Consider the following 16,423-nt stretch of genomic DNA (forward strand, 5'->3'; position numbering starts at 1 on the left):
ATTGCAATTTACGAAATGAAGCCCATAAGTTTTCAAGGCACATCCCTTTGCAACGAATTTTGACACTACCACCAATTTTCAGAAAAGCACCGTGAAAATCGCGGTAAAGATCACTGTTGTTCCGCTTACTTTTTTAACAAAATGCCTTTTCATGCATTAAAATACAAGAGTAACTGGAACGGCAGTGTATATTGTTCCACATTTTACGAACGCGTACCTCGATATTGAAGAATTCGTACCAAGTGTGTATGCTTTGCGAACTGACCAGCTATAATTCGTAAATTGCAACATGTGCCGTAAGGTAATTTTTTAAAGAGTTAATTAGGAACATTTCTAAATTATCTAATTATGCATTTCGATGCCTCGTGCAAATAGTGTCCGGCTCTTGGCGTCCAAGAAGTAAAATTGTGCTACCCACCACATGCGTGTCTTTTCTCGTGTTTTTTTTTTTTTACTTCTTGTTCAGTCTAAAAAAAGTATACATCCTATATAATACTGATGACTAATGTATCGGAATGTTCCATCCCCGCCCCCTTCACCTCTTACTGATCCGCAGTTGCATTGCACAAAAATCGAAAACTGGGCGAGCTGGATTAAGTTCACCACGTAGCAAGCATCGCAGTGAAAGAACACAGACAGGAGTAGAAAGGACGACACAAGCGCTGTGCTGATAGGCAATGCTTGCGTTGTTCTTGGGTATTCCTCTCTGCCATTTAGGCCCATCCCACTGTCAAAACACAAAGCAACTTTGAACCCATTATTTAACGAGGGTTTAGCTTTGCTAATAGATAAATTATGTTTACCACTTTTTTATGTTTCATAAAAACTGGTCGCATTGGATCTACTCGCAGGTCAGAACGCTATCACATATCTTAAGGTAGAAAATAGATAACATGAAACACTAATTGATGTTTAGGAACACAGGCCAATCTTATGCTCGTGGAGTTAAATAAATATTACATGGAGTTAAATATTTGTTACAATTTTCTTGCGCTGTTAAGGCTCATTTCAACCGCACAGGACGACAGAGTTGGGTGCTTATGTCCGCCATCCTTCTGTCATGCCGAAAGTCACAGCAAGGACTAAAATATTCTAGTAAGACATCATGGCAAACCAACCGAGCGGAAATTTTGCTAAAGCATCGAGCAATCTGTATGTACAACAATGTCGAATTATATTGAGTCTCACTTTGACATGCCGCGTCGCTCCTTTAGGAATATTTTTCGACTAATGTCCCCTCGTTAGCCCAGTCTCACCCACGTGCAAAATAGCTCACAGTGACTCCAGAAAATCCCCGCGACTGACCGTCTGCGGTGGGTGACAGGCCTACAATTAATGGGTCCGTGAATAGCACACTCTGAGGTCGGATAGGGACGCATACACCAGCTGTGTTTCGCCATGCGGATGAGGTGCAGCGTTACAGAAAATCAAGCGAAGTATAGTCGCGCCAATGTAACAGGCGGCACGTGTTACAGCTCACGCGATGCCCGTACAAACACATACGCGCAAATGTACAACCCGTCATCATACATGTTGCTTTCGTAAAATCACGGAGTATGCAAAACAGTTGTTTTATGTACACAAAAATGTGCTTTTCTGCAGTGTAAGTGTTCGACAAGGACCACGGCGAAGGAAGCGCTCCCAACCAGCTGGCGACAAACGTCGCAAAGTTAGTTTGGAGCTTGCAAGCTGTGGTACCGGATGTTTGCTTTATTCTTCGGCGCAGGATGTCGGTAAAATATAGAAGACGTCTTTTTCGCCTTGTTTGCATCGACCTCACGAACCTAGAACTCAACGTGCAAAGCGAGCTAGCAAGAACGTTTCGCCGATGGAACAACCCCAGTTCACGCCCAGTATGCGAGAGCCCAACTCACGTGAAAGGTCGACGTCGTGTGTCTCGGCAACTCCCGGGACGATCCACTGCCGCAAAAGCAGGACGACAACATGGCTAGCGATCGCTTTGACTGACAGAGCCGGTCACGAATTCACAAACGCGCCGTCGGCGCCGTACAGGACCGACTCGCCTCCTTCGAGGCGCAGCATCGCATTCGCATCCAAGAGAAGGTGGCACGCACAACGTCGAGCCGGCCGCGCTGGGTCAGCTCATTGAGGGCATCCGAGAGCAGCGCGTACGCACCCACACGCACACACACACACGCTCACACAACAATCTCTCCTGCGGGATGCGCGAAACCGAGCGCGGTGAAGCGATAACGCGCGCGCGCGGCGTGGCAGGCAGAATTTGTTCAGCCGAGAAAGCCGAGCGAAAGGTGCTCCACACCGGCGCACACCGGCGCAACAGCGAAGACGACCCCGGCAAAAGGTGCTCGGGGACCCTCGGCGTGGCAGGTGGAGACGAGCACGCGGGAATCGACCGCGAGGAGCGTCCAGCGGTACACGTCACGGGCGATTGCACCGGCGAAACGTCTCTCGCGTGCTGGCTACATTGAGCACGTCCCCGGCTGCCACGAGAGGGAAGACGCACGGCTGCCTCGCACGCTGCTGACAGAAGGAGCGCGCCAGATAGGCCGGGCGCCGAACGCGGACCGCTCGCTCTCTCGGGCGGCCGCCGCTGTACGATCCGCGCGTCCGCTGCGGTCACGGTCGCGGCGACCGCAAGGCCGCCTCGGGAACTGGATGCAACGCCCACATAGCACGCCGTGGCCGGCTGTAGAGCTGGTCGGAGGCAGGTTCGACGATCGCGGGTCAATTCGGCCGCGCCAGGCGAGGCCGCTTGCACGAGAGGTGATTTCCAGTCCCGTGGGCGCGCACTTTTGCGACACGGCCGGGATGGTTCGAAAACTCTCGATGGCAGACACCTCTGGCACTGTTCCCGAAGGCTTGTGAGAGGAACGGCGAAATAATCCGATGAGAAGTTCGACCTATTCCTTCCGGCAAAGCGCTAGCCACGAGGAAAAACAAGGCCACTGTCGGCAATATTCGGCGACTCTATGTAGCGCCTGTCCATAAGAGCTCATCTCACAACACACGCGCGGTCTCCGTGCGCGACGAGATGCCAAGTCGTCTCTCACCCTACGAGGGAGAGAAAAAAATAGTAGAGCATAGGGAATACTCCAGGACTCAACACAGGCGCCGTGCGGAGAGAGAGAGAGGCTCGGCAGCGCTTCTCTTGGTAGTGGTGGTGAGTCCAGTGCGGCACAGCTTCTCCGACAAAAGGCCAAGACAGCCGTGTGCCGCGGCTGCTGCCGTGCCGTGGCATCCATCCGTTCGGTTCAGCAGTGGCGGCCTTCCCGTCCCCCTCCGATCCCTCCTTTCCCCAGAGAAAACAACTCATCCCCCCCCCCCCCTTGCCCCCCTGGTGAGGGTCGCCCCTGGAGGAGAAGACGCCCACTCCGCGGGCAGATGAAGGCTTCCGCCGGCGGGGGGAGCACGAAGTGTGCGCGTTCAGGAAAGCCCCGCGGGCTCGCGGCAGTAGTATACACGCCGCCTTCTTTCCCCTTTCGAAGACCTGCCTCGCTCTCACTCACTCCTTCTCCCGCTCCTTCAAACGAACAGCAACGAAGCAGTTACGTGGAGAGGCGGCACGGACGCCGCGCCAAGGAGCAGAACAAGGCCAGCCAAGTCGGTGAAATGTGCCCCCACCGCTCGGCTCACCATGTACTGCTGCCTGCAGCTATGCAGACACGCGCGGGGCAAGGGCGAGAAGCAATCGTTTGACTGTGCGATGATGATGCCGAAAATCACGGAGCGCGGCGGACACACCGGAGGAGAGAGCCCAGGGAGAACGATGCCGTCGAACTCCCATGGCCAAACGAGCTGCCGAAAAAGATGAGAGCTGGGCGGACGGACTCCCCCCTTCACTAAGTCAAGCACCCGTCCGTGATGCTGCAGCATAGGAGCCACGCCGAGGCCAGCGGGGCGAGGAACGAGCGCTTGACTGCCGGCTCACGATGGGAGCTCCCGTCTCTTCCGAAAACGAGAAGACGCGCTCGCAGTACATGCGCGGGGCATCCACACGCAACGAGCGCGCTCGCTCGCGAGCATTTGTTTTCGCGGGAAAACGAACAGGCGAGCGGAGCGAAGTCGCAAAAGCAAAAGGCGGCGGTTAATCACAGAGACACCGGGGGAAGGGAGGCGCTGCCGCCGCGGCGGCATTCCGGCGCTCATTGCGGCGTCGGAAAACGAATCTTCGTTCGGAAGCAGCGGCACAGCAAAAAGGAGCTGCCGAAGAAAGCGACTCCCACTGGAGACCGCTTTAATTCCGGGAACCACGCTGGGATGGGCGTTTTGGAAGGCCGGAAACCGCCGGAAACTGTCAGTAAAAGACCTCGAGAGCATAAAAAAAGCAGGGCAGCCGGAGGACGGCGCGCATGCATGCGTTTCAGCTGGCGACACGGTTCGTTTTCGGCTCGTCGCTCGAGAGGGGAGCGGGGACAAATTTGATAAACGTCATACCCATAGCCACGCTGATCGCTAGCAGTGGCGCTATTTTGGACTATGTCGCCGAGAGCAGGCGGGTGCAGGCATGAAATCGATCATTAACCCCCGCTGGAGTGAACAGACAGCGAAAGTACCGGTTGCACATGTTTGCAACAAGCAGTAAAACAGCGTCAGCGCGAGTCCAAACAAACAAACAAAGAAAACACGCGCTCGGTGCATGCCTCGCGGCGTAAATTCATCACGCGGGAACCTCGGCCACAGCGGTTGTTTATGAATACGCGTCGGCCGCACCGCAAGGTTCGCAGCTTCATTGCGCATATAACGGCGCTCGCAGCCCAACGCACGCTGCTGCACCAACACGCCCGCGCGCACGTCCCGCGCGGAGAGGAATGGACGCCAGGGCTATTCACCCCGGAAGGACGAGACGAGAGGGTCCCGCGCCTTTGATTATTCATTCGTTCTCAGCGTCGAGCTGATGCCCGGCACAGGTAATATATATATACGCAACATTTGATGGCACGCAGACGTGAAGGAATCGAAGGGGGAACGTGCGCCTCGCGCTCTCCACACTGCGCCGCTTTTATCCTTAGCATAATTTACCCGAGCACAGCGCAGGCTCAAAGGGAGTGCCGGGAATGCGGTGAGTAAAACAGATAACAACTGAGGGAAGGACCTCATTTGAAGCCTCCTTGACTATCAGAAGCACGCCATCTCGTGAACTTCTCCAGTGGCGCCCGGATTCCCGAGGGAACCCAAATAAGAGACCCTATAAAATGAAGTTTACGACCGTTTACGACAAGGGCCGCGGTAACTCGATACCAGTTTCGGACCCGTCGCAAATGCCTCGGTTGCCGTTCGTCTCCACGTCGTTTTTATGCACGTACGATGGCCCGCCAATGGCCTCCTTAAACGCACGCGACGACAGATGGCGGCGGCGACGGCTGCGTCCGGCGCTGAGAACTTGATCCGTCCCAGAAACTTGTTTCTTGGCCCTGCACACGTGACATTCTGCACTCTTGCCCGTTTTATCGCGAACGCGTTCCCAGTCGAAGCGGTCGCGAGACAAACACGAGCCCGAAGGATGTAACGCAGCGCGTGCGTTATGTTACGCGTATACGGTCACGTACGCGCGGCACGGAGAACGACGCCGAGAAACGTGTTCTGCGATATCAACCGAACGGAGAAAGCACGTTTCGCGTTTATCGATGAAAAACCATGTCGCATTATGAAACAACAAGCGACCGCACCGAGGAAAAACGAAGAAAGTAAGAATGCAGGGCGGCGTACAAACACCTGTCGTGTGCGAAGACGGTGCTGCATCAATATATGTTCTGTTACTAACGTGATACTGCGCTGCCGGCAGCATCGAAAGTCCTGCCCGTATCCAGCTTTTCTGGACATGAGGGTTTAGTTCGCGTGAGTGCCACCACGTGGCGCACTAACCTTAAACTTTTCAAACTTCCCGCGGTGACACGTGATGACGTCAACCAAAAAAAAATAAATAAATAAAAGCTATCCCTGCGCATTGAACTTCGCCACAATGCTTGTCCCGCCGGTGTTATCAGTGGTCTTGATCAAGCGTATTCGCTCGTCGCCTAGAAATTACTCGTCATCCTAAGAGCGTTTAGTCGCGACGAACAATGGTTGATTCTGGGCTTTTGATGCGGTTCTTTTTTTTCTTTTTTCCTTTTCCTTTTCTTTTTCTTTTTTTTCATTCTACGGAGTAAAGAAGCTAGCCTAATCATCAGAAGTACTTCGGGGCAGCCTTTCTTCAGTCGGCACACATTGTTAACGTCCGAACATCGCACAGCGTCTACTAGAGATGCCGTCGTGGACGGATTTTGATTTTCCACTATCGAATTCGTTAAGGTTCACACAATTATTTCACTAGCGACATTGCAATGCGCACTCATGGGCCACCGCCGCAGCTGCAAATCTAGATGTGCTTAAGCATAAATACATATACATGGATAAGTTGGTTTTTCACCTTAACACAAAAGTCACGATACAAGAGTTGAGCAAACTGTCTCTGTGTCGTCGCAGGGTGTGAGACCGGGCTAGTTGGTATTCCATGTTAAAGTGACTAGCGCAAGAGTGGACACGGGACACTAGAGGCGACAAGGATAAGCGCAAACATCCAACTGGGCGCTTGTCCTTGTAGCGTCTTTAGTGTTGCCTGTCCACTCTTGCACTAGTCACTTCAGTTTGTGTCGTCGTCCGTTAGCATGCTATAGGCGAAGCTGTTCGCAATATTACGTCTCCATTTACCGGCCACCAGGCCAGGTACACCATTGGGTACGACATATACAGTACTTGCGGTTAGTTTCCAAAGTAGTCTCCTATGGCGGTTATCCACGTGCGTGAAGCAAGAACGATATTTAAAATTATTGTGCAGTAATATATGCGGGATTTGTGTGTTCTCCACATTCTCTACCACGTTGCCGTATTATGTAGCCGCGATGTAGACTAGCAGCTATCGAACGCCATAAAGGCTATCCACATACTCAAAGACCTCGCGCACAACTCCTGACGCTTAATTGTATTCAAAAGTTGTGCGACTGCCCAGGACATCCCTAACGATTGTTACATAACACATTGTGAGGTTTTACTTGCCAAATTCAAAGGGAGTATGGTAGCGCGATTCAAAGACGGGCAAAGAGAAGACACAAAGGGACACACACAGTGCTGTGTGTGTCCCTTTGTGTCTTCTCTTGTCCTGTCTTTGAATCGCGCTACCATACTCCCTTTGAAGATGCATTACAACAAGCCCACATTGCAACCCTCGTTTACTTGCCAAAACCACGATTTCATTAGGAGGCACGCCGTAGTGGACGATTCGAGAATAATTTAGACCACTTGGGATTTTTTAACATGTGCCTAACCCTAAGTACGCGGGTTTTCGCATTTCACACCCATTGAAATACCGCTGCCGTGGTTGGCATTTGATCTCGAGACCTCGTGATTAGCAGCCGAACCCAATAAAAGCTAAGCAACTACGGAGGGGAAGGAATGTTGGCAGTAGGAGGAAGGTGACAGCCGCAAGGTGAGACAATTTGTTCCAATCCTCATTGCGCGAAAATCGGTAACATCTGTCGAAGAATGACACCGAAGAATGCACTGTATTCAATGAGTGAAAAAATTATGCGAATCCTATGTATGTGCGAATCGATGTAAGCAAAGCTTTCTGCGTTTGTTGTCATTGTCATACGTAATCTCCACTGAGTAGAGAGGCACTCTCTAATGAAATGCTGTCAATGTTTGCCTGATTACGCCTGCCATTGTGATGCAAATAAACGGGCGCCTTCAACTCTTTTTCTCAGAAATAAACGCTGAATGAAATGCTGACGTGATCCTAAACAAGATCAACAAGCGCCGTAGTACTCGATCTTACGACGCCCATAATCGTAAGCTTATATTCGTGATTTTTTTTTGGTTTTTTTCTTTCCAGTGTCATCTCTTACGCTACTCGCTCCTGCTAGACACAACACAAACACGCAACGACCTTAATGAAGTATCAATTACACGCTAGTTGACACACTGTCGACGTATATTTCCGCTGAGCACCGGGATTGGAGCGTTGTCCTGTCTATGGTGACATTATCCATCTACAGCCTCGCTCAACAACACCACTCGTTACTCATCACGTTTTTTTTTTTGTCGGCAAGAGTATAGAGTATTTCCTCTGAATGTGCTTTCGGCTTTATGCGTGACCTTGCACGCCCGCTTATTCTGTTACGTTGACGGCGACCGTTGTCGTCAGGATGCCGCATCATTCTGAGCTTCGCAGTCACCAGAGAGCACAGAAAGCTGTCTTCACAAACAAACCGAGATTCAAGCCCATCTCCCAAATGCTCCATCTTGCATTTGGGAAATGGGCACGCTAACCATTACGCTACCACCTGCCTCCACCAATTTCTGTTTATCTATCTGCCTGGACCCGCCATGGTTGCTCAGTGGCTGTGGTGTTGGGCTGCTGAGCACGAGGTCGCAGGATTGAATCCCGGCCACGGCGGCCGCATTTCGGTGGGGGCGAAATGCGAAAACACCCGTGTACTTAGATTTAGGTGCACGTTAAAGAACCCCAGTTGGTCTAAATTTCCGGAGTCCCTCACTACGGCGTGCCTCATAATCAGAAAGTGATTTTGGCACGTAAAACCCCATAATTTTTTTTATCTGCCTGGAGCAATTGCCGGACTTGTTCGCCAAGCTAAACCCGCCTGCTGCTACAATTCACCACCACCATCACCACCACCACCCTCCCACTTCACGTTTTTGCCGCAGACGCAGGCAGAATGGATGCAGAAACGAAAAAAAAGTAAAGATTGCTTGAGCGGCCAGCTGACACATGACCTTAACTTTGGCAGGTTATTCTCATTGGAGCGCATGTAGGCTTGCGGTTGTGTGCAGATTGTGGGTCGCCTTAGCTTTATTGTAAATTTGCTTTCACCGACTCTTTTCAGCTAGAACTCAAATGCCGGACAAAAATGATACCTACCGCTTGAATATTTTTCTTGTTTTCTTGGTTTCAACCAAAAACGCTGATTTACACAAATAGTGATCTTTTCAAGAAATGGCATAAGGATACTACATTTCGAGGTCATGTCGTTGTGTCAGTACGGGCCGGCACCACGTATCGACGAAAGGGCATCACAGTGCCGATGCACGCGGCAGGTTACTGAATGAAGAAAACAGGAAGCGACTGTTTTTCAGTTCTCGCAACATATTGTAACAGATACGAAAGGCACGCACAAGAAGAGAAGAAAGAGAGGGCGAAGAAAACTAGGAGTTAGAGAGGCCGGGCTGCGCTACGATCACGCTACCATCATCGTCCAATTCTCCTGTAAATAAAACCATTTCTCCGCAGCTTCTCGTAACAGTTGTGGTGAAAGGTGATGCGTAATCGACACCCGAAGACGGAGGCTGAACCACAAGTTCTTCGACGGAGCCATCGCCTTGCTGGACTCCCACCGAATTCACCGGAGCTGAACATGTCCCACGACGCAGAAGAACAACGACCCATTCCAACTGCTGCCCCGACAAGTTCTGTTCTGCAACTGAGAGATGCGCGTCTCTTCGCCGGAAGATCGGACGAAGACGTCGAGGAATGGCTCATCCATTATCACCGGGTGAGTGCCGCCAACAGGTGGAACAGCGCTTCTCAGCTTTCGAACGTCGTGTTCTTTCTAACGGATACTGCGTTGGTGTGGTTCGACAACCACGAGGAAACATTCACAACATGGGGAAGATTTGTTTCGGAAATCAAAGAGCGATTCGGCGACTCCGCGACGAAAAAGAAAAGGGCAGAACAGACGCTACTGCGACGTGCGCAAGTACCAGGCGAAACCTGCACGACCTACATTGAGGAAGTAATAAAGCTGTGTAGGATGGTGGACTCAGGAATGTCCGAGGAAGACAAAGTCGGGCACATTCTAAAAGGAATTGCCAAGGATGTTTACAATTTCCTAATTGCAAAAGACAGCCTGGCTTCCGCCGCTGACATCATTCGGCACTGTCGTACTTTCGAGCAACTAAAGACGAGGCGCATAACGCCGAAGTTTGGCAGGCTAGCCAATGTAACGACAGTTGCAAGCGTGGACAGCAACCAGCCCCTTGATCTTGAATCAACGATCCGACAAATAGCTCGGGAAGAACTCAGCCTGCACGCGCAAGTGACACATCCAGGCACTCATAGCTTCCGCCTACCACCAGATTTTGAGCCAAACGTGGCATCCTTCTCCCCGTATCCTGCGGCAAGGGGCACTGAGGATTATGAACTCGCGCCCCGACAGCAGTCACGTCTCTACGACAGAGGCCCTACTTATGACTCTCGGCCACAACGAGAGCAACCGCATTTTTACCCCCGAGGCCCTGCGACTTCTGTCAGGCCACGACAAGAACAGCACCAACCCTACTACAACGACGCGACTTATGAAAGATATAACGGATTTCAGCAAGCAGCAGAGACACGTCATCCACATGACCACGAACTTTCTCGCCGCCCGCAGCCGTCTACCATTCGTTTCGAGGAAGACGCTGTGAACCGCGACCCTCCCGTGTGCTACAACTGCGGTTCCACCGGCCATATAGTTCGGTATTGTCACCAAGCCCGTCAATCACGTAGGACACCATCGATGTTCTCGCCACCCAGAACCCGTACTTCATATGACCTGCGGACGACCGATTTGCTTCCAAGAGATCACTTCTCACACGAGACCAGACGCAGCGATTCGCCAACATCTGAGCGGAGTTTGACGCCACCAAATAGCCGTCCCCGTCACTCTCCGTCCCCTTAGCGCCGTTCTTCCTCACCGCCTCCGGGAAACTAGCATCCGCGGCCAGTGGATGTGTGGTCACCGGACGGTCTTTGCAAGAAATACCTCTGCCTGTTGTGATGTTCCAAAACACAGTGAATGTCTCGATTGACGGAATACCGACCATGGCGTTAGTTGATACTGGGGCGACTGTGTCTGTGATGAGCCTCACTTTCAAAAACCGGCTAGGCCGCAAAGTTTTTTCTTGGAACGACGGTATTACCTTTCGTGGAGTAGGCGGCGAGTGGCTTCATCGCCTTGGTGTTTGTGCTGTGAGTGTTTTGTTGGCTGGGAAAGTGTTTGTGCCGGAATTCCTTGTCCTTTCTCGTTGTTCGCACGACGTTATTCTTGGTATCGATTTTCTTGAACAGTGCGGCGCTTCCGTGGACTGTGGTTATGGTGAAATGTCATTGAACAAGTTCTTTATATCAGCACATTCCGAACAAAGCTTGGGTGGTGAAGACGGGGACACAGACACACTCAGTGTTCTTGATGAAGTGATTGTACCATCGTGTTGCCTGACGCCCGTTCGTGTTTCTACAACTACTGTTGATGCTGATTGTGTTGACCTTGTAGTTAGGCCTCTCCGCATAAACTGTGCTAAAAAAATATACTTGTGCCCTGCTCTGTCGTGTGAATGACGAAAGGAGTCGCCACATTGTGGGCGCTGAACTGTTCCGCCACGCCGGTTGTCCTTCCTCGCGGTATGAAAATCGCTCTTTTCGATGAAGCCGCATGTAGTTCAATAGCGGCAGTAACTACGGACGTCTCTACAGCTTGCTTTCCTTGCGATAATCGCCATTCTGAAGACCTAATGCTTCGCATGATCAGCAAGGCTCTCGGTACATCGGAACAGCAAGCACTGGTACAAGTCCTTGCCAGCCATGAGGCCGCATTCGACTTCACGAATGGAGATGCACCCCTTCATTTACCGTCGTCCCGCGCTCGTCACAGAATAGATACCGGCTCAGCACACCCCATCCGTCAGAAACCCTACCGAGTGTCATCGTCCGAGCTCAAAGTTATTGCCGAGCAAGTCAAGGGGATGATGAACAAAGGTGTCGTTCAAGAGTCATCTAGTCCATGGGCAGCCTCAGTAATCGTGGTCCGAAAAAAAGATGGTTCCTGGAGATTCTGCGTGGATTACAGACATCTAAACGCAGTGATGAAGAAGGATGTCTATCCAATACCGCGAATCGATGACGTCATTGATTGCTTACACGCTGCTTCTTACTTCTCAACACTTGATTTGCGATCGGGGTACTGGCAAATACCTATGGACCCTGCCGACAAGGAAAAGATCGCTTTCGTGACTCCAGATGGCCTATTCGAATTTAATGTTGTGCCTTTTGTCCTTTGCAATGCTCCTGCCACCTTTGAAAGATTCATGGAAACAGTACTGCGTGGTCTAAAGTGGGAGATATGCATGTGTTACCTCGATGATGTTGTAATCTTTGGCCGCACGTTTGAAGAACATAACGAACGCCTCAGCCTCGCTCTCGACTGCATTGAGAAAGCTGGGCTGGTCCTAAACTCAAAAAAGTGTCGGTTCGGCGAACGTCAAACACTGGTCCTGGGACACTTAGTCGACAAGGATGGCGTCAGACCCTATGCTCGTAAGATTGAAGCAGTGAGCTCCTTCAAGCCACCGCAGTCAGCACGAGAACTCCGCTCATTCTTTGGCCAATGTTCGTATTTTCGTCGTTTTCTTCCCTGGTTTGCCGACATCGTTTACCCGTTGACAAGTATTTTGCGACAAAATGCATCCTTCAATTGGACACCAGAGTGTGACGCATCATTCTCTCAACTGAAGTTTATACTAACGTCAGCACTCCTCTTGCGTCACTTCGATCTATCTTGCCCGACTGAAGTTCACACTGATGCGAGTGGAATCGGGATAGGAGCGGTACTTGTACAACGTCACAGTGGCGCAGAACATGTTGTCGCATATGCCAGGAGTTGTCTGAGCAAATCTGAACGCAATTATACGGTTACGGAACAGGATTGCCTGGCAGCCGTTTTCGCCGTACAAAAGTTTCGATGTTATCTTTACGGTAGACCATTCAAGATTATCAACGACCATCATTCTTTGTGCTGGCTGGTCGGTTTGCGTGATCCCTCTGGTCGCCTCGCACGTTAGGCGCTGTGCCTCCAGGAATACGACTTTGTGGTATCGTACAAGAGTGGCCGTCGTCACGCTGACGCAGACTGGCTCTCTTGCGACTACCGACTGCGATGCTGAGAATTTTGACGACTGTCTCGCTGCTGTTACTCCTACGTTCCCTGACGCGGCAGACTTTCAGCGAGAACAACGGGATGATGTTACCCTTGATCCGCTTTTTGTCGCCGCCCGTACTTCTAAAGGTAGCGGTCGCTTTACGGTCCGTGATAAATTGCTGTACAAAACTAATTACTCCGGGCATAGAGCGCGTTTTCTGCTTCTTGTCCCCGAGAGTCTCCGCTCCGACGTTCGACGCGTCATGCATGACGATGTGATATCCGGCCATTTCGGCTTCGTACGAACGCTGCACCGCACGCAGGAGCGCTTTTACAGGCCCAAGATGTACGAAACAACCAAGCGCTATGTCGCTAGTTGTGAAACGTGCCAACGTCACAAGCGACCGACCACCGCAGCCCCGGGTCCCCTTCGGCCATTGACACCGCCCAGTACGCCGTTCGAGCAAGTAGGCATTGACCTTTTGGGTCCATTCCCGTCATCTAACAACAGGAACCGCTGGATAATTGTCTGCGTAGACTATCTTACATGGTATGCAGAAACTGCAGCCATACCGTCTTCCACCGCTGCTTGCGTGGCGGCCTTCCTGCTCCGTTCCGTGGTCCTTCGTCATGGCCCACCACGTGTCATCATCAGCGGCCGTGGTCGCCAGTTCACGGCTGATGCCATTGAAGAGTTACTTCGTTTGTGTACTTCACAGTTCCGTCATTCCACGCCGTATGATCCACAGACCAATGGCCTCGTTGAAAGGACAAACAGAACGCTGACTAACATGCTTGCTATGTACGTCTCCTCCAATCATAAGAACTGGGACGACGTGCTGCCCTTCATCACTTATGCATACAACACTGCGAAGCACGAAACCACGAACTATAGCCCATTTTATCTCCTGTATGCAAGGTTACCGCGAAGCCCTCTGGACACTTTCTTACCCTTCGTTCTGCACAGTGATGATTCTGTATCGAAAACTTTGTGTCTCGCCGAAGAAGCGCGTCGAATAGCTCGTCTTCATACTCTGGCCTCGCAAAGTCATTCGAAAGAGCGATACAACGACCGTCACGTACAAGTATCGCTGCAAAAAGGTGACTTATTCCTCCTTTGGACACCGCAACGCAAGCGTGGATTGCGCCCAAAGTTCTTGTCACAATATTCAGGCCCATTTGTAGTTGTGGACCGCCTGAGCGAACTCATTTACGTCATAGCTCGCCTCCCGTGCAATGGTTGGCGATCAAGCAGAACTCAGCTGACTCATATTGCTCGCCTGAAGCTTTCCTACCCTGCTTGTACATCCTGACTCGCCCCACGGGCTTCGTCTGCTTGCGGGGAAATGTAACAGATACGAAAGGCACGGACAAGAAGAGAAGAAAGAGAGGACGAAGAAAACGAGGAGTTAGAGAGGCCGGGCTGCGCTACGATCACGCTACCATCATCGTCCAATTCTCCTGTAAATAAAACCATTTCTTCGCAACTCCTCGTAACAATATTGCACACAGAACACAAGGCACCCACCACCATGACATTTTATTTTTGACAACTGCAACACAAAATGCCGGACTGATATACTTCCTAAAGGGGTTTAATTTTATTTTTTCATCGCAGAACCGCAAGCACAGGTTGCGTCGCGCGTATACCGCAGCCACGTACTGTGGCCGCGCTGCTTTTCCTCTAACAATGTGGCCCCCGGCGGCTTCACGCGCTCCCGTAGGTGGCGGATTGGACTGTCACTCCAGAAGTTTAAATACACACCCTCTTTACATAGAAACGACGGCATGATTGTTAAAATATTGTTGGCTTGGATATGTTTGGCACGAGGCCCAAGACCCTGTCTTCTAACACGTTCTTATGTTTGCGTTCGCGTCTCTGTCTTGAAGGGACTCACACCGTAACATGCTACAATGGTGCTTGAGTTGGGCGTAAGTAAGGCGGAAAACGCGGTTCTAAAATGTCTGTTCACTAACTTGTGCAGTAAACCCATGTTTATAGTATTCGCGCAGTATAGTAGTAGTATAATAAGAGTCACGAGTATGGCATCAGTAACCGCAAGCGCCACGTTATGGTCGTAACTTGTCGGGACAGCGTAGATGTAATCCACAGACCCTGCCACTAAGGAATACGTGGCTAGGCATGGCTGATGAATAATTGCGAAGATTGGTTTTCAGTAAAGGTTTGTTACCAAGAACGGTGGGAGCTTATACTGCCGCAAAGTACGGATGCTGAGCGGTGACTCCAATCATTTACTGGGCACATCACACATCTACACTGGAATTCAACTGGTTTCGCCAACTCTTGCTTATATTCTCTCGCCTCTAAGCTGCGACTTCGCCTGCCACCCAGGCCCCACCCAGCTTTTCCTCTTTGTCCCCGCGTCTTTCCCAGTCTGCTGAGACGTGCTTCCACTGAGGCTTGCTCCTCCTTTTTCTCAATAAATAAAGGCATTCATCCATGCATGCCTAAGTTACTGCAGAAAATAGCGTGTCTTTATCTCCATAACCGCACTGTCTCTCACCTGGACTCTCCTATCGCAAAACAAAGTTGCTGTGTTCCAAATGGCTGGGCGTCACATATACAATTTTCTAGGAATGGCCAGTAGCACGGCGGGCAATTTTCGGTGGGTGACGAGACATTATATACAACACCTTCTCTGCCATATCCACACTCAGTGCTCTGCTTCGTGAGCTACTATTAGCCACTACGACGATGTACGAAATGAAAGAAACCTAGCTGGGCTGGTCGCGCGCTGCTCTTTTTGGATTCGTGATGTGTCGGTCTAAAATAATAATATTTCTTATCTAAGCCTAAATGACAGCGATATAGGCGAGGTGAGTTACGGTAGCTAGTTGGCTTGGACTAACGACGCTCTTCACGCAGCACTTTCGTCTTATGCGTGTTTGCGAACGGGAATGAAAGACAGGAGGGTAACATGCCTTCCTGAAATGAAACATTCGGAATAACCCTTTGTTTGGCGGTTGGACATATGTCGAGGGTGCCCAATACGAACAATCTGCGAGTCTGTATCACCTTGCAAAGGGGAAATCAGATGAAACGTTGTCAAACGGATAGGCTTTTAATTATCGTGAGTAGATCTTTATTGAAATTCCTTACCATGAAGTGAAATTCGACTAATAAGCATATAAATTGTCTGTGTTATTAAAACATCCTGTTAGTAAAAGGTTGCTGTGCTTTACAGCCCCCTAAATTAAAACGTAAGTTATGGAAAATAAATGGGTGCGGTAAATGTGTGAACGCATACGCAAGAAAACGCCTAGTCCATTTCCCAGTATTCTCTCAATAAAGATGGAGCACCTTTATACTCTCACGTAGTAATTTCAAGAACAAAACACTTCCAAAAGAGTCAGTCACGAATGTTACTCATTATAAGATGAGCTTGCGCTGGAAAAGAAAATAACACTCAAAGATACCGATGGCTGCGCGCAAAGTTCTTCCTCTGATTCTGATATACGGATCAAGGCGTCGG

At 50.6% G+C, this 16,423-nt stretch overlaps 2 protein-coding genes and 1 long non-coding RNA gene across 10 annotated transcripts in view; 2 read left to right on the forward strand and 1 right to left on the reverse strand.

The window, feature by feature from the left end:
• The window catches only part of by (focal adhesion protein tensin), a 392,943-nt gene that overhangs the window by 309,566 nt on the left and 66,954 nt on the right, over positions 1 to 16,423 (reverse strand). The window contains exon 1 of one of the 7 annotated variants that reach the window (XM_075679852.1): positions 1,875 to 1,961. The exons of the other annotated variants lie outside the window; for them this stretch is intronic. Coding sequence (XP_075535967.1) covers positions 1,875 to 1,946 — 72 coding nt within the window. The 5' untranslated portion in view covers positions 1,947 to 1,961. Of the gene's footprint in view, positions 1 to 1,874; positions 1,962 to 16,423 lie in introns of those variants that run through there. 7 annotated transcript variants of the gene reach the window in all.
• Positions 1 to 16,423, forward strand: part of LOC142571482 (transport and Golgi organization protein 2 homolog) — a 206,500-nt gene that overhangs the window by 37,277 nt on the left and 152,800 nt on the right. The window lies entirely within an intron of this gene.
• Positions 1 to 16,423, forward strand: part of LOC142571483 (uncharacterized) — an 83,831-nt gene that overhangs the window by 35,449 nt on the left and 31,959 nt on the right. The gene's annotated exons all lie outside the window — the stretch shown is intronic.

The sequence above is a fragment of the Dermacentor variabilis genome, chromosome 2 (assembly GCF_050947875.1).
Source record: "Dermacentor variabilis isolate Ectoservices chromosome 2, ASM5094787v1, whole genome shotgun sequence".
In the NCBI taxonomy this organism is placed as follows: Eukaryota; Metazoa; Arthropoda; class Arachnida; order Ixodida; family Ixodidae; genus Dermacentor; species Dermacentor variabilis.